At 44.3% G+C, this 23,246-nt stretch overlaps 1 protein-coding gene across 2 annotated transcripts; it reads left to right on the top strand.

Moving 5' to 3' along the window:
- The first annotated feature begins 5,665 nt into the window (after positions 1-5,665).
- Positions 5,666-22,676, top strand: RNFT1 (ring finger protein, transmembrane 1). Of its 2 annotated transcripts, none has more exons than XM_055001851.1 (9): positions 5,666-5,788; positions 8,258-8,682; positions 10,871-10,947; positions 13,310-13,410; positions 15,248-15,401; positions 16,640-16,798; positions 18,666-18,731; positions 20,625-20,726; positions 21,968-22,676. In XM_055001851.1, exons 1-9 carry the CDS (start codon positions 5,763-5,765, stop codon positions 22,100-22,102), a joined length of 1,245 nt encoding a protein of 414 aa, XP_054857826.1. In that variant the 5' UTR covers positions 5,666-5,762; the 3' UTR covers positions 22,103-22,676. The 2 variants fall into 2 exon arrangements, with proteins under 2 accessions (XP_054857826.1, XP_054857828.1); XM_055001853.1 differs by lacking the exon at positions 21,968-22,676 and adding an exon at positions 21,020-21,961.
- Positions 22,677-23,246: the final 570 nt, after the last annotated feature.

Here is a 23,246-nt window from a genome sequence, read left to right as displayed (position 1 = left end):
GGGAATAAAATGTATTATGGCTATGAGAACTCTATATGAGAACTCTATAAGCATGAAAGATCCAGCCCCACGAGTGCCTCGGCCGCTTCTCCTGCCCTGCCAGAGCCTATGGGAAAGCATCACTGGATTTCCACTTGTCAGCAATTAAATGAATAGGTACAAACAAAATACCAGGCCCAAGCAAGCCAGACTTCCTAACTACCATTAATTTCGATAGGATATCCAGAAACTTGCATCAGAGTTCTTAACAGAGGCTGGATCACCTGTGCTCAGAGCATACTCACTAGCAAACTGGAACCAACGGAACTGCCGAAATATCGTTTGACAAAACTCTGGCCAAGGAGATGGAAAACTATTTCTCTTTGCGCTGAATCCTTTAGCTGGTGCTTCACTTCAGCAGCCAGAGCAGCTTCCAGTCTATCTAAAACCTAAAGGAGTCGTAAATTACAATAAACATCACACACACAGGAATTGCTCACTTTCTACTTTCTTTTCCATTTGTCTAGAAAAAAACAGAGCAAAGGACAGGGGGAACGGTCCCATACTCCAAAGCAAAGGCACACTAAGCACACGCCAAAAGACCGCTGCTGCAATCCAAAGCTTTATTCATAAATGCCGAGGGTCAAATCAAAAGGATGGGGGAGTGCCCACTCTCTCCGGCTGCTCCCAGCAGGAGATTGCCAATGGGTTTGCCTGGCTAAATTGTCCCGTTTCGCAAGGCTCACAGCTTCATCAAAAGCCACAAATAAATTCTTGGTGTAAAGCGTATTCCTTTACTACAAAGTAACCTGCTGGACAAGAGTCAAGTTTCTTCTTAGTTTTAGTTCAACATCCTTTTGATTTGACCCTCGGCATTTATGAATAAAGCTTTGGATTGCAGCAGCGGTCTTTTGGCGTGTGCTTAGTGTGCCTTTGCTTTAGGAAAAAACAGAGCCAGACCAAAAGGCAGTACTTATTTTACCCTATTTCTATACCTCTTTTTCCTGGGGCTCAAAATGAGTTACAATAAAATCAAATTCAAAGGCTTCCATAAGGTGGCATATGAAATTAATAACATGCTTTAAACCAACTCAGAAAAAAACCCAGCTAAGCAATGATGGAACATGCAACTCAGCATGCCTCGGACATTGGGAGGTGCTGCATGTCTCTCTGTGTGTATGCATAACTCTCTTGATAGTAAAATAGATTGGTCCAGTAGCACCTTTAAGACTAACCAACTTTACTGTAGCATAAACTTTCGAGAACCACAGTTCTCTTCGTCAGATGCATAAGCATTCGAGAACTGTGGTTCTCGGAAGCTTATGCTACAGTAAAGTTGGTTAGTCTTAAAGGTGCTACTGGACTCTTTTCTATTTTGCTACTAGACCAACACGGCTCTCTGGATCTCTTGATAGTAAGCTGCTTCTCTTTGTCTAACATGAAAATACCTCCTGACTCCTCTTCTGTCTCTGTGTCTCTTAGGAGATTTTTCTTCTTGTTTTTCTGAGAGCTCTTACCATGAAGGCCTCCTCTGCTTACCCACTTGCAGCCTCGAGGCTGGAGAGTTGGTCGTGTTATATAAGAAAAATGACTCTTTAGACTAAGACTCTTTCTTTCTACTCCAAGGTATTGCCGTAAATGGAATATACCTCAATAAACTGTAAGTTCTACAATTTGATTTCCTGAAGATTAAATACTGCGTGTTCGGGAAAATGCTTCTAAGTTATTCTGCTACCAAACAACAGCCTTACACTGCCATCTGAATTTAATAAGAAAAAAGGCAGCCCTTCTCCTGCTGTGGTTCTTTTCTGCTCACTGGACAGGAATGGGGCAGTCACAGATCTCACCTCCTTTAAGAAAGGGAGAGAGAGCAAACTTAAGGTCTGTCTGGGCTCACACACAGAGGTAACTTCTTTGGGCATCAGCATTTAAGAGGTGCCAGGTAGCCTGGAAAATGCTTGAGAGGGAAAACTAACTGCCTTCCCTCACCCTGCCTTCGCCCTTGAGTCAACTGCTTGAAACAGGGGGCAGCTGCATCACCCCAGCCCATCCTTGCAGTTCCTTCTCTCCTTCCCATTTACCAGGGGTGGGGTGGGGGAGCTGCCAGTGATAAAATGCTGTAATATAAACTATGCTAGGCCAGCACAAACCCTGACTGTGATAGCTTCTCTGTGTGGAAGTGTTCCCAGGAACACAAGCAAGACACACCAGAAGAGCCCCTATCATGTCTTGGGTGACAGGAATGGCCCCTGCCTGAGGCTCTTCTCTGCCCTCCAGGGACACAGTCTGAGCACAGGTTGCATATGGCTCATGGGGTCAGATGCACTATGCTGTAAGGACTTTTTGCAAGCACGGCCTGTGAGAAGACTGGGAGGTTCCTGGAAACCACTTCTGCAGACAGTCCCAACTCATACCCAGTTCGACGGGGGAGATGGAGCAGCAAAGGCCAATTCCCAACAGCTGGACATTTAATGGAAATTGGCATTTGGTGGGCAGGAATAGGGTCAGGTATGGCAAGATGGAGCTTAACCAATGTTAACTTGACGATTAATATATTGTTATTTGCCATCAGTCCTTGAGATGGGATGTAAGCGGAAATCCTGACCCACTAAACTTTTGCAGTTCTTTGGATTAACAAGCAGAAGGATACAAGTGATCCGGCAGATGTTTTATATTCATGCTTCCAAAAACTTTTGACCAGGTCCATCACCAAAGACTTTCAGAATAAACTTAACAGTCATGGGATGACTGGATTCAAAACTGGTTAAACAGGATGAAGCAAGTAGAAGGAAACCTCATACACAAAAGAAGCAAGCAGCTGGGTCCCACAAGGATCAGTCAGTACTAGTTACTGGTGTTGTTAGTTTATAAATGGTCTGGAATTAGGGGTGAGCAAGTTTGGAGATGATACCAAAACCAGAGCAGGTTGTGACAAACTCCAAGTGGATCTCTTCAAATTTGGTGAGTAGGCAAAAACAGGGCAAGTGAAGTTTAGTGTATGTAACTAAAAGATGAAGCACGCTGGAATAAAAAATCCTGACTGTAAATATATGCTGATAAGGTCTGAACTGGCAGTACCCAAGAAGGAAAGAGATCTCAGGATTCTGGAGAAAGCCTCGCTAAAGTGTTCACTTGGTGCGCAGTAGTGATGGGGAATAAAGCAAACCCCATGCTTAGGAGCATTAGCGAAAGGAATGAAAATTAAACAGTCAATATCATAGAACCCTTGTATAATGCAGCCATATTTGGAATATTGGAATGTGGTTAAGTGGTTGGGCTGTGAATCAGCACTTTGCTGGTTTGAATCCCGTTACTACTATGAGCTCAGCAGGTGGCTTTGGGTAAGCCAATGCTCTCAGCCCCAGCTCCCAGATGTAATAATAACACTGACTTTGTTCACCTGTCTGAGCAGAGCACTAATCTGTCTAGAAGAGCTGTATATAAGTACATTGTTATTATATTGTGTACAGTTCTGGTCACTGAACCTCAAAAAAATTGCAGAGCTGGAAAAAGTGCAGAGCAGGGCTCTCAAAGATACTTAAGGGGTGAGCAAGTTTGGAGATGATACCAAAACCAGAGCAGATTGTGACAATCGGTTAGCCACTATGAGCAACAGGATGCTAGACTAGACAGAATGCGGGTCCGATCTAGTAGAGCATATCCAAGAGGTGTCTCTGAGATGTTCTGAACATTCCAAGATAACAGTATATATGCCTAACAACATTATTATTAGGATCCTGGAGAAGAGGTGGAGTAGAGGTTAGAGCAGGAGTAAGGCAACTCCTACTATGCATGCCCACAGCAGCATACCAGACCACTTTGCTTGGTACCCAAGGCCAGATCTCTGCCCAAGCAACCAAAACACTGGCAGCACTGCTGGGGACAGCAGGGTAGGAAAAGGCAACAGGCATAGTTTAATCCCACCATTGGCTCCCAGACAGCACAGCCACCAATTGAGTCCAAGGTGAATCCTCAAAATGTTGCAGTGCTACTGGGGCTTTGTTTGCTACAAGAGTGTCTGGCCACGTACAATCTCCCCCCACCCTTGTCTGTCAGCACACCACCATCAGGTAAGTAGTGATCTTTTGGGGTGGGGAGATTTTGTGTTGAAAAAGTTGCCTACATCTGAGTTAGAACATGGAATAGAAAAAGAGGAAATTTCATACTTTACAACTAGACCTTGCTTCATTACCTTATGCCATGGCTTTCCAGGTAATAACGTCTCCTGTAAGCAGGAATTTAACCAAGAAGCACCAAAAGCCTGATCGTTGTTATGGAATCCTGTTCGTGGGAATTCATTTTTTTCTCCAGCTTGTTTTTCCATTTTGTGCAATGTTTTTAAAAAGATGGAGACAGCAATCCCTTCTCAAGTTTCTCATGAAAACATCTTTGCTATGGGACACCTATAAGAAAAGATCCCACAGAGATGAAGGGACAGACCTTCAGGTTACTGCAAACCCAACCCCTGGCACTAAATGATACAACCACAAGCACTCTATCCTATTGAAGTATCCTATGGCAGAAATAGGTTTGACTTGAGGCCATCAATGCAATTTTATGGAAGAATCAGACCTGTGACAAATTTTTTAAAATGTAACAGAAATAGTAAACATTAACAAAATATTAATAATACAATAACACACTATTAGCTGTATTATGCTGTGACCTGGATAGCCCAGGTGAGCCTGATCTCATCAGATCTCAGAAGCTAAGCAGGGTCGGCCTTGGTTAGTAATTGGATAGGAGACCTCCAATGAAGACCACAGTTGCATAGGCAGGCAATGGCAAACCACCTGTTAGTTTCTTGCCATGAAAATCCCACCGGGGTTGCCATAAGTCAACTCTGACTTGAGGGCACTCTCCACCACCAACTGTATTATAGATCAAGATGAGTAGCTGTGTTAGTCTGTCCGTAGCAAAGACAGCAAGGGTCCAGTAGTGAGCTGTGACTCATGAAAGCTCCTACCCTACCACAAATTTTGTTAGTCTTATAGGTGCTACTGGAGTCTTGCTCTTTTCAGCTGTATTATAATAAAACAGATCCAGAGGAGTTAGCTGTGTTAGTCTGTAGTTGCAAAATAGTAAAGTGTCCAGTAGCACCTTTAAGATGAACCAACTTTATTGTAGCATAAGCTTTCAAGAACCACAGCTTTCTTCGTCAGATGCATTGTCAGACGAAGAGAGCTGTGGTTCTCGAAAGCTTATGCTACAATAAAGTTGGTTCGTCTTAAAGGTGCTACTGGACTTTTTACTATTATAATAAAATACCACACATGAAAACACGTTAACCCAATTTAAACTAAAACGTTAATCATTTAACTTATTCATATTAAAATAACATTTAACCCACACTATAAAAAAGACCATAAAGTAACAATCCCCAATAATTAAAATAAAACAATAGCACGTTACCAATCCCATTTAAAAACCTATGCCAACAAAGTTAAAGCAATAACGCTCCTGTAGTTAGCCAAAGAAAACGTTATATTAGACAAACGAACAAATGTAAGCAACAAAAATAAAATAAAAAAGTAAAGCGACGATACTAATTTAAAAAAAAGCAGAGTTCGGTGGAAGAGCCGCCCTTTCCCCTCAGAGCAGGCCCGAGGCGCCTCGCGTTGCCATGGCGCTCCAAGCCGCCTCGCCTCCGCCTCCCTCGGCCTCGCCACACCTCTTCCTCCCCGAGGCCGCCAGTTGGCGCTGGGCGGCCTGCTCGGCCTCTTTCGGAGCCTGTTTGTCTACCCGCTGCCGGGGATGGAAGTGCAGGGAAGCCGCGGCCGGCCATGAAACCGCGGCCGCGCTATGAGAGGTGGGTGGCGGGGGTCGGGGTGGCTGAGGGGAGCGGCTCGGCCGCTCGAAAAGGCCGCAACGAGGAGGCCCCGGCCAGGGCGCGTCAGGGGCGCCGGGCCCCGCCGTCCGCTTCCCTCCTCCTCCGGAGCGCTTCCATTTCTCACAGGGCTCGGCGTGGGGTAGGCCAGGGAGGGCGCGAAGGCACTCTGTGCCCGCTCAGAGGCACCGCTTGCCTGCTGTAGGGCCTTCCGCAGAGGTTGAGCCAAAGATGACGGCAGGACGAGGAGCGGCGGCGGCTGCCTTCGTTCTGCCTCCTTTCCACCAGGAGAAGAGGTGCCGGGGCCCAGGCTGCCCTGCCGCCACCCTCCTCCCGAGCACTAGCCGTGGCAGTCTCGGCTGCAGAAAGACCCCGGGGCTGTGGTCGCGGAGGGCTCCTTCGAGGATCCCGGGACTGACATTCAGCGCGAAGGCCCTCCTGGGGCTCCCGGCGGGTTGCCGAGGATGAACAGGGCAGGCCTCCATTCCTTTAAAGAGGATAAAGGTGTGATCCTCCGTACATGGTTATCAGAAGCTGAAGCCAGTAATAGGTCAAGATGGGTAGCCGTGTTAGTCTCTCTGTGGCAGTAGAAAAGAGCAAGAGGCCGGGGGCACCTAGAAGACTGACAACATTTGTGGTAGGGGATGAACTTTTGTGAGTCACAGCTCACTTCTTCAGATATCACCATAGCACCTGTAAGACTGACAAAATTTGTGGTAGGGGATGAGCTTTCATGAGACACAGCTCAGTTCTTTGGATATCACAGTAAGACTCACAAAATTTGTGTTGGGGTATGAACTTTTGTGAGAGACAGCTCGCTTCTTCAAATATCACAGTAGCACCTATAAGATTGACAGAATTTGTGGTAGGGGATGAACTTTCTTTCATGAGAGACAGCTCAGTTCTTTGGATATCACCGTAGCACCTGTAAGACTAACAACATTTGTGTTGGGGTATGAGCTTTCATGAGTCACCGCTCACTTCTTCAGATATCCCAGTAGCATCTTTAAGACTGACAAAATTTGTGGTAGGGGATGAGCTTTTGTGAATCACAGCATCTGAAGAAGTGAGCTGTGATTTACGAAAGCTCATTACCTTATCACAAATTTTGTTAGTCTTATAGGTGCTACTGGACTCTTGCTCTTTTCTACTGAAACTAGTAATGTGAGCTTGGGGGCAAATTAAGATTCTTCTCTCCTAGCAGTAGACAGCTGTATGCAAAATTGTTTAGTTACAATATTTATATTTTATAATCTCAGTTTTTTTTTAAAAAAAGGAGTTGACCCAGTATGATGTGGTAAATAGAAGGTCAGATTCTGTGAATCCCAGGCGTGAATCCCCATGCCACCGTGGATATTTACTTGCTGAATGACTTTAGACAAGTCGTGCGTACACTGTCTAACCTACCTCACAGGGCTGTTGTGAAGATAAAATGGAGGAGAGAACAATGTCCCCATTGGGAAAAAGGCAAGGTATAAATGAAGTAAAATAAACCAAACTTTTAAACAATCCAAGTCACACTGTTAAGATCTGACAATATTAACAGCAGCAATACGCAACTTTGTTTCTGGGTGATGTGGAAACTAAAAGGGGCTCTGTCCTTTTCCTTCTGCAGGCAGGTGAGGGATGGGGCCTCATAGGGAGAGACTGAGTGACAACTGATAGAAGGGTTTTTTTTCTTTCTCCTTATTGGCACTGATTGAACTTCTCTCCACTTTGCTAACTTGTGCTGGAGAGATTTCAGGTTTTCCCCATTGGGTGGGCAGGGAATAATGGCAGAATATCATTTGCCTCCTCCCTTAATGTCTGTTCCTTTAGGTGTGTCAGTACTCACCTCCCCCAAAAGAGTGCACCTGGGCCCAGAAACCCTTCTCCCCTTTAGCAGACACTGTTTGCCCAGGGATTTCTGTTAATAAAAGGGCCCCCATTTAAACTTGAATAAATTACAGGATATGAGCTTAGAGTCTGCGATGGGCAAGTGGAAACTTGTTCAATATTTGTTACAACACACACACACGCACACACACTATAGTGTTCAGAAATTGGCTGCACATCTTGTGCAAGTGGAAATTCAAGGGGGGATGCAGTAAGTTTGACAGTGCAAGAGACTAGCACCGTCTTCGTCTTGTGTTTCTGCTTGTGCAAAAGCTCTAGCACAAGTGGAAATTTTGCACTGGATCCAACCCACTACATGTTATTTAACTTGTTCAGTGTCCAGAATTTGGTTTCCAGATGGTTCAGAGATTATAACAGGAGGGTTTTGATGTAAGGAGCACCCTTATGCCTGTCTTCCGGAGAGGACCAGCAATTGCACATCCCCAGTATCTAAGAAGAGCTCGGGGATGTCAGGAAGCACACCAGCCTATGTTATGCTCACAGAATATTAGAGCAGAGACCTCACACCCTGACCACAGAGCTGTGCCTTTTAAAATTGTCTCCTTTTTCTTTTAGGAAGCATCACGCCAAAAGCCAGGCATTTGGAACATACCACAATCCGCCAACCACCATGCAAGCCCACTCTAATAATCGCCACAGTGCCCCAGGAAATAGCGATGCCCCCCAGGGTGCACACGCAGCAAGGTTGCCAGGAGAAGGATTATGCCAGCGGGGAGGGGATGTTCACATCCAGTTAAACACTGCTGTGGTGGAGGTTGGAGAAGATTCTGGATCCAGGCAGCATCCACATTCTGGACCCCATAGTCGCTCCCATGCTCACTCTCATGGTGACGTGAGGGGGCCTGAAGACGGCAACACGGATTCAGAGGAGCAAAGCACAAGTTCTCTCTCGGAGCTCAGATATCTCCTCCAGTGGCTACACAAGAGTCTCCCGTACATCTTGATCCTGTCTGTCAACCTCCTCTTACAACATGTCATTGGTACAGTGCAAGAAACCATGGCGCTTCAGAAAACAGCCCTCTTTTAGAATAAAGGTTGAAAGGGAAGCAACAGGTCAAACCTATTCAATTCTGTGGCCCAAGGCCAGGGAATAAGTGGTGGTGGGGAAGCAACTTCTAGGCTCTGTATAAATTATGCACATTGAGCATCATATATTTTGCATTTAAGACAAAACTGTTTGGGGGTTCCTTCATTTTGGGAGTTGGAAGGGTTGTGCAAACTAACTGCAGCACCATCTCCTAGCCACTGGGAATCTTACTGAGCCACCCTCAGGCTCCGGAGATTTCCGTAGGCATTGCTCACCTACTTCCAGATTTGCCTTTGCAATCATGAGGGCCAGAAATTTACTTTTTTTTTAAAAAAGCTGAAATTTTCCAGAAGTTTTAATTTTGATTCCAGTATCCCACATACTCTTGGAACTGTGTAAACACGTTTCCTGTCTTTGGTGGGAAGAACAAAATATTTCCCCTCTCCTTTTCAAACGTAGTTTGAAATTGAAGTTCAATAACATATCATTTCCCCCAGCTCTAAACCAACAAGTTTCTTCATCCTTATAATTCCTCTCTGAACGGTTTATATATTCTGCTGTCCAGGGCTTTTTTTCTGGGAAAAGAGGTGGTGGAACTCAGTGGGTTGCCCTCAGAGAAAATGGTCACATGGCTGGTGGCCCCGCCCCCTGATCTCCAGACAGAGGGGAGTTGAGATTGCCCTCCGCGCCACTGGAGCAGTGTGGAGGGCAATCTCAACTCCCCTGAGTCTGGAGATCAGGGGGCGGGGCCACCAGCCATGTGACCATTTTCAAGAGGTTCCGGAACTCCGTTCCCCCGCGTTTCCCCTGAAAAAAAGCCCTGCTGCTGTCCTTTTTGAGCTGTGATATCCAGAACTGAGTACAGAACAGAACCAGTGCTTCTGAGATTTTGAAAACTGGTGGCATTTGCAAAAATACCCCATTGTTTATTCTCAGTTACCTTCTCCTAAGTAAATCAAATTTATTTTCTTTTAACTATGTTTTCATTTAAATTTCTCCACTGAGGAAATGCTACCACATGTTTTACTTGACTTCTCCCTTTGTTGGTGTAATAAAGGACTGTTCATTTGCAGCAGGCAAAAGCCCTGCAGCCTGAAAAGCAAATTCACAGTAGGCATAATGAATTATTTTGCTCTGTACCTAAAAATGCTAAGAGATAAAACAATTCAAAAGTACAAATCAGCTTTACGAGTCTGCAGAAGTTATTGGCCCACAGGAATTACTAGTTTGGCTTTCACTGCATTAACAATAGTCATTGGGGATACTGAATGTGAAAGAGAGAGAAGGAAGCCAACTTCCTTCCTGTTTACAGTTTGTCCTGGTTGATCACCTGGAGGCAATTTTTATTCACAGGTTTTAAGGCAAGTGGGTATAAGCCTTGTGCAACTATATATAAGCTTGATTAATAAAATGGGGAAAGTAGCACTGCCACATTGTATGGATTAAAGACCAATGCAAAGGTGGTTTATTTTATCTGATAATTTCAGCATCCTCTGTTAGACACAAATTCTCCGGAACCTCAGCCAATATGGAAATCACTCGTTTAAGGCTTTGTCATCCATCCTGTCTTAATTGCACAATAGCACAACAGGAAAGAGAGATGTAATATTGGTGGGCTGTAGATGGGCAGGGCAAGAAAGACCAGATTCCCCAGGGAGGTAGCGCCATGTATGATGCAAGCAACATAGGACCAGTCAATGGAATTCTAAGGGGCAATCCTAAGCAGGTCTACTCAGAAGTAAGTCCAATTTGATTCAGGGGAGCTTACTCCCAAGGAATGTATGCTTAGGATTGCAGCCTTAGAATCCCTCAAATCTCAGCCTTCAGCAGATACTGCTTTCACATGTTTACCTCTTTCTCGAACAGTGAGGTCTAGAAACATGCACTTCATTATTTAAATGTAAATTGGAATTCTCATAGAATGCAGTCATGATCATGCAGCACACTAGTTTCGCACATTCATATACTGGCTTGTCATTTTTGTTTTGCCATCTGAATAATTACAATACACCTTACGAGTATTATTGCATGCAATGCACATTTAATTTTTATTTTGCCACATTTTTAAAGAATTCTGTTTGATGCATGTTTTTTCTTTCTTTTTCTCTTTTGCTTTGTAATCGACCCTTTTTTCCTAATAGGCATTTCTCTGGGAATTGGGATGCTAACAACTTTTATGTATGCAAACAAAAGCATTGTAAATCAGGTTTTCCTACGAGTAAGTATTGACCTCTCCCAAGAGGTGGTAATTTTTTTAAAGTTTTGATGAAATTGATAAATTCTTGAACAGAAAGGGAAGGCCCCAGTTTGAATGCACCCCCCCCCCCCATGGCAAATTTGAAATGCAGACTGGAGGCTCCCCAGATCAGCATTTTGCAAATGTCTGAAATTAAATGCAGGCAAACTCAAGTTATTTAAAACTCATATTTACCTAGAATTTGCATGCCAAGTTTTAGATTTTTCTCACAAAATTGCAGGGGCGGGGGAGAGACTTGTGCCAGCCACCTTGGAATGATTACAAAGAGTACATTTTACATTTTTGTACTAGTAACACCTTCGAGTTATGCTTCTGGCCAAAAAACTCTTGGTGTTCTGTCAGTTGAAAGCCAAACTGCACATGATGCGGGAGGTGCTTGGTGGTAATTATTCCCCTTACGCCATTTCTCCATTTGAAAATCCACTCTCTTGCGCCCTGGTTGCTTTAAGCCCCAGAAAGGAGAAAAGACGGGCACTATCTCCGCACTGTGCTTAATTAACATTACTACCCCTCTTAATTGCCTCTTCTCTGAACTGAATAGCTATGAACTCTGTAGTTCAGTGGTCGCTAACCTGTTCTTCAATGAGAACTATTGTTGAATAATGAAAAATATCCAGAATTCATCTCTCCCACCCACCATGGCAACTCACCAGAATTATTTGTTCTGTATAAACAGAATATGGACTAGGCGGAGCATCAGAAATCGAGCCATCAGCTAAATATCACAAAGAAAAATCTTAAGGGATAAGTTGGATCTTTCTGTGTTCTTTGCCTGGGCGTGCTGGAGAATGCACAAGCTACTCTGTGGCCGCCAGTACGCTGGTGATCCCTTTTCCTAGCTTTTTCTTGTAGGGAAGGTTTTCCAGCTCCCTTAATCAGTTTCCAGCTCCCCAGCACCCTTTTTGAGAAGTCATGGCTATCTTCAATATGGCTGAACCTTGTTAAGACTTTTTTCCCTGTTTGATTAAGACTTTTTAAGGCTTTTAGTTAAACAAGTAGCTGATTTCATCTTTTCCTTCCTGTCATTTATATGTTACTTACGACTTTATTTTGCTACTATTAAATTTTAATTTTATTGCCATTGTCTTGATTGCTTTAAGAGCCAGAACCTTATGAAAAGCATCTAAATTATGTACACAAATGCCCCATAAAATGGATATGGGAAGCTGGTTCCTTTAACCGGTGTGTTGTTTTTATCTTATTAATGGATTCCCCTGTTGTTGTTGTTTTGTGATCCTGTTGCTTTGTTAGCTGCCTTGAAGCTTAAGGAGATACGACAGGATATAAATATTTTAATTAATAAACATTACAGAGATTTGAGGACATTGGAATGGAAGAGATTGTTTTCCATACCAACGAGTGAAGCATAAATGTTAAGTTTCGTTTGTAATTTAGATCAAGATGGGATGAATGTTCTCTTTTCTTCAGATGGTTGTATTGGGGCCCGGAGTGGTCGGCTACATAATAACGTTGGGACTAAACAACAGAGTTAGTTTTATAGTTATAGACAGGTTCAGGGAAAATATTTACATAGCATTAAGCGTATTTACAGATCATTTACAAAATCTAGGACAGAGATGGGTTATTAAAGTATAGGACTTCTCTCTGTATTATAGTTTTCTAAGATAGTTGCATGGACCATCAGGTGCTTCAGAGGACAAGCTACCCACTAGGTTTTAAAAAAGACCGTAGTCAAACTGTTTGAGGGGAGGTAACATATTTATTCACCTGCCTTTCTCCCAAGCATTTTGGGCTTTAAGGTATGTAACAGTATTTAAAAAATGATAAAACGTTAGAACAACAGAAATAAAAATTAATTATGCCCCCCCCACCCCACCAGCAGGGTGTTTCCCCATTTGCCCAGGCTTTCACTACCCTCAAAGTTCTCCAGAATAACCTTATCTTATGGCCAGGAGGGAGAGAAGCACCCCTGACCTCTTCTGGAAGGCTGTTCAACATGCAGCGGACAGCCACTGAGAAAGCCCATAACGTGCCTTAGACAAAGGGGTTACCGACAAGAGGCCCTTGCTAGTAAAAACAAAGGTGCCCCAGGAGGATTGTGCAGGGAGAGGCAATCCCTTCATTGATTTTTGTAACTTTTTAAATTCAATCCAAATCTTACTCTTTTATAGCAGATAGCCAAATAATTTTTTTAAAAACTACTTCTGAGCATTGATAATTATGTGAAGTTTCCTGTAGCCTTTAGACTGCTGAGTTTTACGTGAATCGGTTTTGAAGAATCAGCAGCAGAGCAGTGATATTAGGGTCTCATCTTTGTAACTCAAATTGTCAACTAATGCATTTTAAATCTCTTACCTTTCAGGAAAGGTGTTCCAGGCTGCACTCTGCTTGGTTACTCTTGTTCCTAACAGGATCATCTGTCCTTCTGTATTATACCTTCTACAACCAATCACTTCATTACAGGTAATTAATTCATGATGGTTTATCTACAGTGTGAGTTGCTCATAATTATTTTCCTTGTATGTGTATCGTTTCAAAACAAAGAAAATGTTTTAGTTTTTGGATGGTTATAAAGAGAGAAAGACTCCACTAAACAGTGACGTGGGAGGGTTACAAATTTATGCCGTGTGTGGAAAAAGTGGGTCGGAGCCTACCAGTTTTACTGCTCAGTTCTCATCAGGCATAGCTTTTGTCTGTGTGTGCTCCCAGTGATCTCCAGCATATCCTTTCCAGTGGTCAAAAGGGGCCTCTCCTAATTCTTTCACCAGCAAAAAGGCTAGTACATTCCAATCAAATAAGCCGAGAGAACTTGTCCTCCCTCCCTGTCACAGTGATCAAACTCCAGTTCACCTGAATGAAGTTGGCAGGGGATTCAGGGCAGACAAAGAAAGTAAATTCATGGATGATAGATTTATTAACAGCTATGAGCTGCAGAGGGGGGAGGGAGGGAGGGTGGCATGGTATAGCCTGATCTCATCAGCTCTTGGAAGCTAAGCAGAGTTAGTACTTGTATAGGGGACCACCAAAGAAGACTCTGCAGATGAAGGCAGCAAAGCTTTTTTAAAGAGATTGCTCTGACTGCAAGAACCTTGTTTTGGTTTCCCTTGTCTCCCCCATGTATTACCAAGTCTTTGCAATAGTCTCTTATTTTATCCCTAGCAAACAGCATGTCAGCCATTTTCACTGGGCAGAATTGCACGTGAGAAAGAGCTGCAGGGCTGCTGCTCAAAATGGCAGCCCTGTGTTAAGTCTGCATTTCCCCCCTCCTATCCCTCCGATTTGTAGAGTTTGGTGTCCTGTCATCTTTACAACATATGTTCCCCTGCTCCAAGTCCACATCATTGGCAGGTGATGATGAGGAAATGCACATCATAATGATGTCATTATGTGGGCAGTTTCAACTAGTCATCACATAGGAGGGTACTCAACACAGGTCTGCCATTTTTGACAGCAACCCACCATTCTTCTCAAAACTTATTTCTTAAGAATTGAAGCCTTGAAGCTCATTTAGTGATTAGATCTTCATGTGCTAGCTGACAGGTATCTCTTTACCTGAGAGTTCTGTAAAAAGTATTCATGTCAACGGCAATCCTTGTAGAGAGCCCCTTTGGGAGGAGGGCTATGAGAACCGTGGCAAGCATCTAGCAATCCTGTTAGACATCATGAGAAATGAGTAAATATATGGAAAGCAAGATTCCATTGAGAGTCTTTATACACGAGACATCTTACATGAGGATGCTCAAGTGAAGAGAGATGCAGTGTTAGCCAGGAAATGTGGGAGACAGAGCAGAAGGCTTCCTCACTTTCACCTCTTTCTACAAAGAGCTGGGAGATTGTTCCTCAGAGGGTTTGTTTATTTCATCTCGGCCTCCCTGCTGGGAGGTGAAATTAACATAGCCTTCAGGGAGGGGAAAGGGGAAAGGGAAATTGACAAACCCTCCAAGGAGCCATCTCCCAGCTCTTTGTAGAGAGGTGAGACTCCTCCGTTTAGAGAGGTGTAAACCTATGTTTCCTGGCTAACATTATGTCTCTCTCCACTTGAGCATCCTCATGTAAGATATCTTATTTAGAGAGACTCTGAAGCAGAGGGCCTTACAGATCAGTGGGTTTTAGTGCATACTCAAATGTTGTTGTTGTTATACCAGAAGATCTTTTCTGCCCAGTATTCACCAATGGAGAGCAATAAACCAACTTTTGCTTATTTGTAGCTTGCTTAAAATGAAAATGTACGTTAAGTGAAATGGTTCTCTAATATTTAGCAAAGAAAACTGTCCCTTTAATTTGTTTTTCTTCTTTCAAGCTTGATTCTTTTAAGTCCAACTGTGGATTTCACAAACTTTTGGGAGGCGCTTTGGATCGTGGGGATCACAGACTTCAGCCTGAAGTTCCTCTTCATGAGCTTCAAATGCATCATTCTCTTGTTGCCTTTTTTAATAATGTCTTTTAAGGCCAAGGTAAGGCAGTGACTCTTTTAATGCCAACTGTAAGCATCCAGTTGCAGCGTTCCAACATGAGTGTTTGAAAGCGGGGATGCTAAAACACATCAGAGCTTGTGCACTGGGAAAGAGAAGACCTTAGCATTGACACTTCCTTGAACAGGGCCCAGCAGAGGTCATTTCGTAGAAAAAGAACTCATTAGCATAACTCATTAGCATAACCCATGAACATGTGCCACACCCCTTGCCATCACCAGAAGTGTGTCATTAGCATAACTGATTTGCATATGCCACACCCCCTGACATCACCTATCCTGGCTGTTTTGGACCCAATCCTGGCCATTCAGGGCCAAAATTGGGCCCAAAATGGCAAAAAGGGGCTGAAAATGGCTGAAAAGGGGCCCAAAATGGTCAGGATCGGGCTGTTGCTGAGTGGGAGAGTTAACCACCACCCGTCAGAGGCCCGATCCGGGCTGTTTCGGCCCCAATCCAGGCTGAAACGAGCCCAAAATGGCTGAGAGTCAGGTGGGCAGGGGCACCTGACGTGACCTCTTTGGGGAACTGCCAGAACTGCGTTCCTGCGCGTTCCCCCTTGAAATGAGTCCTGGGGACCAGACATGTAAAATTTCCAAAAAATTGGGGAAAAATTGAGTTTGGGGAAGATTGGGGAAAAATTGCTATACTTTCTTATCAATTCTAAACTTATTTTGCTGCTTGGACACTAAATATATTATTTATAACTTCTAAATACATCATTTATAACTTAGTTAACATTTTAAAATTGTAGTTTTTGTTATGTTTATGAAATTTTAGAAGTGCTTTAAGGCTGTTTAAGGTGCTTGTGTAACGGCTTGGCACTGTTAGTTTTCATCATCTAAGAGGTAGGAAAAAAATTAAAGCTGAAACTACAAGACAAATTTATTATTTGTAAAGAGACAGTAGGACTAGCAGCACATTTAGATATAAAGTTAAATATAACAGCATTGGAAACGTTGAACGTTTCAATAGTGTATTATTATCACACATTATTTTGTGGATAAAATTAGTCCTACTTAAACAATAAAAATCATTGCTACTTTCAGAGGCAGGAAGTCAATATGAAGGGATTGTAGTTTGGAGTCAATGAAGTCACAGCAGAGAACTCAGAATACACAAAGAGTAGATTGCTCGAGAAAGTGAGCTGGTTTTATGTAGTTGAGGAATTTCGCATCTGGAAAATTCAGCACATAACCGGGAGAATTTTTTTCCTTCTGTAGGGTTACTGGTATATGCTGTTGGAAGAGATCTGCCAGTTTTACCGTAGAATTGTCCCTATACCTGTCTGGTTCCGCTATTTTGTTGGCTTGAGGGAGCAGGAAAGCGCCTTCGGATGGAGTCTTGGGATCTTGCTGGCTCTGCTCTATCTTATCCTAAAGGTAAACTCTCGTCCTTTGTGCGAGAACTTGTGAAATTGTCTGCTGCTGAATTTCTGCACCAGCACACCGAACAGACCTCGTGGCATTTTCTTCCATATTATTTTAATTTTTCTGCCTACAAAACAATACTTTTGAAGTATTTTTGTAAACCGTCGTCTCATTCTAGGCATATGCTCAAGGTACAAAACCCATAATAATCCATAAAATCAGTGAAACACATGAAAACCAGATACATTTACAGGGATAACAGAGCCATGCACTGTCCTTAATCTAAGTCAAATTTTCTGAAAGCCTTTGGAAGGCTTGGAGGGACAGCACCCACCAGCGAGGTAAACAGTTCCATAAGCCAGGGGCAGTGGCTGAAAGGCCCTCTGGCAGGTTCCGGCTGGCCTGTCTTCGGCACCTACTGGTCCCTGCAGGACAGTGCCATTTGATTATTCCAACGCCTGTGCAAGTTGATAAGGGTAGACCTTCAGGTACTCAGGAGCCTACACAGTTTAGGGGTTCAAAGGTCAATAGCAGCACATCAGATGGAGGAAAATGCCACCACATCGCAGCCAACTTATGGGAACTCCTCTTGGAGTTTTCAAGGCAAGAGGTAAGCAAAGGTGGTGTCATTACCTGCCTCTGCACAGCAACCTTGGACTTGCTTGGTGGACTTTCGGTCAAGTACCAACCAGGGCCAGCCCCGCTTAGCTTTTGAGATCTGATAAGATCAGGTCAGCCTGGGCCATTGAGGGCAGTGGGGTGGAGAGTAGAGAAACAGGAAGCAGCGTAGCTAGCACTGGCTTTGCGTTACGTTTACTGCAAGCCTCAAGACCTTCAGTTCTGTGCTTTGGGCCAGTTGAAATTTCCAAACGGTCTTCAAGGAGCACATTACAGCAATGGATGTCACCAAGGTACATGTGATTAAGATGAGGCCTGTTTTCTCCAGCAATGGTCTGCAGGTAGTTGAACAGCCTTGTTGGTAAAAGGCAGCGTGGGCAGAACATGAATATAGGGGGAGCAGGCTGTACGCCACAATTCCCCAAGAAACATCATAAAATAATCAAAAAGTATCTTGATGACTCTGACAAGCAGAAACTTGGGAATATCCATTGTTATTGTTGGTAACACGGAGTCAGAGCTGAAGTGAGCAATTTTATTTACAAAGAGCCTAGCAGGGTGGCCATGGGTAAACATCAGGAGTTCCATCCAGATGTGACATGCCTCTTCTCATACTAAACAGTGTCACCAAATGAGACTATTCAGACACAGTGGCTGCAGAGAAGCATTTCTCCTTTGCTGCCATCCTTACGGCGGAGGAGGCTCTCAGATGGTCTCTCGTGTTCTCCTGGATTCAGCCCAAATGTTGCTCACCCTGGTACTTCAACTCTTGCAGCTCTGCAAAACAAGAGCCAAAACTTGAAGCAGCTTGGGAAAAACTGAGTCGCGTATTTATCAAACAGGCTTTGACTCTGGTTTGGATCCAACCAGCTTTTCCATTAGTGAAAAAGGGAAGAGGTGGTTTCCTTTCCTGGCACTGGCTGCTCAAGACCCTTTTCATTGAAGACGCCAGAGACCCAACCTGCAAAGCAGGCACTCCTCCACTGACCTGCATCTTTATCCCGGTGCCAGGCACTCTAGTCTAATGAAGGGATCTCTACAGGCTCTAGAGAGAGCTGAAGGACAAAGCGAAAACACAAACCCTTCAAATCAGCCCTAATGTGCCAGAAAATACCAATGTGAACCCAGTCATTGTAATCTTTAAAAATCAGTATAAATTGCCCCTTTAATTGGAAAGACGGCAAGATTCAAAAATATTTTTTCTAACAAAACCCTAAAATAAGTGTTATTGTCCCCCCCCCTTTTTTTTTTTACTTTTCAGCTTTTGAGCTTTTTTGCACACCTGAAACACTTCAGACGAGTTTTGAGGATGTTTTATTCTCAGCCGGTGAGTATGAGAAAACAGATTCTAGAACCCAAGGCAGAAGAAGGGGACAGTTGCCATCATCCATTTAGCATGAATTTGCAGCTTTAGAAAACAATCTTTTATTCAAAGCTGCATTTTCAGAGAGCAGTTGATGTAGGTATGGTTGTGGGATCCAAGAGGGAGAGTCTGCAGTGGCTCAACAAAGATTGCCATCTGAAGCCTGCCCCCACCCAGGTAGCACTCCTTCCCTCCTTAGCTTGCAAGAGTTTGGGAAGCCCTACAGGTCATGTGTAGGCGTGTGCAGGAGGGGGTTGATTTGGGTTTCCGGGTTTACCCAAAGCGGGGAAAAATTTCGGAAATAGCTTAATTCTGAAGCAGAATTAAGGTACTTTACTCTCTTCGGTATGCTCCGTAAATATTCGGAGCATACTGAAGCGAGGGGGGCAACTCCCCCACTCCTACCCTCTACCCCCCGGGGCAACCCTTCCACCCTCCACCCACTTACCTTACCTGGCGAGAGGGTCAGCTGTGTTGTGGGCCGCTGCTGCTGCCGCCGTGGCAGCGGCACAAGGCTGCGATGGCCTGGAGGCTCCAGGCCGTTGCAGCAGCCTCATGCTGCTGCTGCTGTGGCAATGGTGGCGGCACAAGGCTGCTGCGATGGCCTGGTCAGTCCAGGCCATCGCAGCCTCATGCTGCCGCCGCGCCACCACCTGAGCCTCCGGGGCGTTGGGGAAGGCTGGAGCTGCCTCCTCCAGCCCTTCTTTCCCCTCAAATGGCTGCTGCGATGCCGGCGCACCGCTGCCATTTGAGGGGCAGGAAGGGCTGGAGGAGGCAACTCCAGCCTTCCCCAACACCCCACAGGTTCAGGCGGTGGCGGTGGCTGCCACCAACAAGGTTAGGTGGGGGTGGGGGTGGGATGATGTTTAAAGGGCCCCACCGCTGCTTGCAAGCAGCGGCTGGGCCTTTTAAACTCAGCCCCAAAGCTTTCCGAAAGTTTCAGAAAGCTTTGATTCGGGATTTCCGAATCGATTCGGATATCCAGAATCTTTCTGGATCAGCTCCGCTTCGGGTATTTTTACCCAAAGTGAATACCGAAGCGCACAGCCCTAGTCATGTGTGGCTTGCTGTGTTGTGTTTAAAGACTTCTGGGGAACTAAGAAGAAAAGAATCTTAAATACTCCATTGTACCCCTTCCCACATCCAACACTGCAACCATGGGAATAGCGCCCAGTGACTGAGCTCTGAGCGACAACAACTAAGACCTCCTGTGATTAGCTGTGCCACATTTAGTTAATTCTGTATCCCAAGTACACGGAGACCTGGGTGGCGGTGCACACTACCAATGTGTGAGCACAAAGGGGAGAGCAACTTGCATCCTGAGACTTCCCAAATAAGAATTGGTCAGAAAGGAAAGGTAACAGTCAATATTCAGGCACACATGGGGCTTTAAGTCCTCCTGAGCAAAGGAATGGGTTGTCCAAAATGGGAAGTCTTCGCAAAAAGCAAGACTGATGTTTGGCTTCATAGTAGTGGGGAAATCAGCAAAGTGAGACAGGATCTGCTGCTGTTCAGCACTTTGAAGTAGCGCTGAGCAACCTGCACCCTCCATTGAAAAATGGCTCAGTCCTTTGAGAGCTAGTGTAGTGTACTGGTGAAGGTGGGAGAAGTTCAAATGTCAGGCTTGTTCTAGGCTAATATCATCCACCCCACAGGGCTGTTTGTAGCAATAATGCTGTTGCTATTGCTGCTGCCAGTTAATCTCTCACACCTCCACCTCTCCAAGTTCGCAGTGGCCAAAACAAAATGTGTCTAACCTAAGTTGTGCTAATACGGACTTCCGTTCATCTTTCTCCAGTTCCCACGAAGTATTTTTGATAGCATCCTCCTTAATGTCTCCCTTTTGCCATTTTGCAGAGCTATGGTGTGGCTGCCAGCAAGAGGCAGTGTGCTGACACGGATGACATTTGCTCTATCTGCCAAGCTGAGTTCCAGAAGCCCATTCTTCTCATCTGCCAGGTAATGCTCAGTAATCTTCTGCCAGTTCAGAAATGGACTCCAATATGGGGAACCATCCATAGGGCGTTGATGTTAAACAGTTGAAGTTGGCAAAGGAACGAATTATTTCAAGGGAGCAGGCTCATAAGCCCTGCAGATATTATTGCAGTTTTTCATCTCTAGCACTGGAGATGCTTTAAACATGCTGCACACTCAAGACTGTGGTTGTATTGGACAGACAGGAAGTTCGGGCTTACCATGACTAGTAGACAGAGGGAACTGTGATGAGGGTTACTCTCCCACTTTCTTCACAGGTTAGACTCGTGCAAATGTATTACTGTTTTAATTGTATTCGTATCCCACCTCATGGACATAAAGACTGCTTACCTAGAGCTCCCAGGTAGTCTCACATCCAGGCTCTGGCCAGTTCCTGGATCTGCAAGGCAAGTTGGGCAGTCACTGCAAGGATGATGTTTCCTTCTCATGGGCTGAGTCATGGTGAGGGGGGAGAACGCCACTTTCAGGAGTGTACTGTATCCTTTGGGAGTTATTAGGTCTGTAAATTTTGCTACCTGATGAAATTCTAACCTGCTACGCTTGCTGGTAGAGTGATTAAAGTGTTGGACTAGCAACGGGGGGATCCATTTTTGAATCTCTACTCCTCCTTGGGACAGATGCACAATCTAACCTACCTCACCGGGTGGTTGTGAGGATGAAGTGTAGGAGAAAACTGGGGAGAAAGGTAGGGTGTAAATGAAGCAAAATAAAAGATTTTTCACCAGAGTGAAAAGAAACATGGCTCACGTGCCTAGTCATTTCTTCCTCCTCTTCCCATTCCAGTTCTGACAATCAGCCTTTTTATCCTCTTCAGAATTTAACGTTGTTGTTTAAATATTCCAATTGTCAGGTATTAATTCCATCTTTAAGTCACATTGAGTAGTTTTAGAGCAAGGAGGGATATAATCTTCCCTGACAAATAACTTGTTTTCCTAACTGCACACCTTTCGCACTGCAGTCATGGAAAAGAGGTAGGCCTGTTTTTGGCTGGGCACTTTGGGCAGGTGGGGCAGCAGCCCCAGAATCTTCTGTAATTGAGTGAATCCTTTGGCAGGCAGGTCAGTGGGGAAAAGGAGGGCTGAAACGGAGTTTAGAGAATGGTGGCGCTTCACCAGTTTGATTAGAGGCACAGATTTAAACTAAGCAACATATATTCAGACCACATTTTCTATGCTCTAATGAAAAATTGGTTCTTTTTGTTGCAGCACATATTTTGTGAAGAATGCATAGCTCTGTGGTTCAACAGAGAGAAAAGCTGCCCCTTGTGTAGAACAATCATCTCGGATCACATTAACAAGTGGAAAGATGGAGCAACTTCTGTGCAATTACAGATCTATTAAAAGCACTCAGCTTCTTGCTTTATGGCTTCAACTTACTTGAATTCTGGGCTTGCGGTTTAAGGTGGAGTGAGTATTCGACGCTGTGCCCTCCAGAATGTTTCTCTGATCTGGTTTTATCATAGCTGTCTGACATTTTCTGGTCTTCAGCTAATCAATTTGCGTGCATCAAGTCTTCAGCAACACATGTTCTACTGCAACTGATTCAAGTCAGCATTTTATGCTCAAGAGCTGGCTGGCTTCTAGAGCAGCAACAGGATACCCTGATTATTGTCCTGAAGGTATTAAGAATCCCATTCATGTCCATTGTAATGGGATTCAGCAGCATTTTGCAGGATTCAAAGTTGCTTCCTACTCATGCACCTTCCCCCCTTTCTACTTTTACTGCCAAGTTACTTCAATTATGTAAACATGGGTATTTTCCCCTAAAGTCTATTTTAAAAGAACTATGCAATGCTATATTTTAACAAGGAGCAAAGTGAAAAACAGGGAAATATATCTAAGTTGTAATACTTTTTTAAAAAAAAAGTTGTAACAGACCTGAAGGTTGGCAAAAATAAATGTAGTTTTAAATTTATGGAACATTTCCTCTTACCTGTGTATTGTGTCCATTTTCCAACCACAGGAAACTTCAACGTACCTTTAGCATGACTGATAAATTTGCCGGTCAGCCGTGATAAACACACAAGGTGCTACTGCAAACTGTATATGCAGAACATTATGTTCAAGGCATGTGCCTTGGACACAAAAGCAAGCATATGGCATTTGCAAATACACAGTTTTGCAGCCTTAGTAGTGCTACTCCATGGTCTGCTTGTAACTGTCACATCTGCGAGCACCGGAGTTGCACCTCCAAATCTTCATGCTCGAGAGAACTATTTTAAGTGAGCTGCAGCAGGCACTGTACAGACCTGCCTGAAAATGAAGTCAGATGGTTGTTGCTCCATCTTGCCTACACCCTTCCCACTTGATGTTGCTGTTGCTAGGGGAGGAGGGGGGGTCAAGCAAAGGTCTTTCACAGCCCTTTTTACCTGCAGCCTATTTTAAGTGGAGGTGCCAACCCCTCTACTTCCTCTTTTCACTGCCACGTTAAAAACAAGCTTCCTTAGAAGTGCAGTACAACAAGCAGTGTACTAATGCCAAGGAA

Source organism: Eublepharis macularius, chromosome 17, assembly GCF_028583425.1.
Source record: "Eublepharis macularius isolate TG4126 chromosome 17, MPM_Emac_v1.0, whole genome shotgun sequence".
Classification (NCBI taxonomy): Eukaryota; Metazoa; Chordata; class Lepidosauria; order Squamata; family Eublepharidae; genus Eublepharis; species Eublepharis macularius.
Note: the sequence above shows the minus strand (reverse complement) of the source record. Positions and strands in the feature narration are given on the sequence as shown.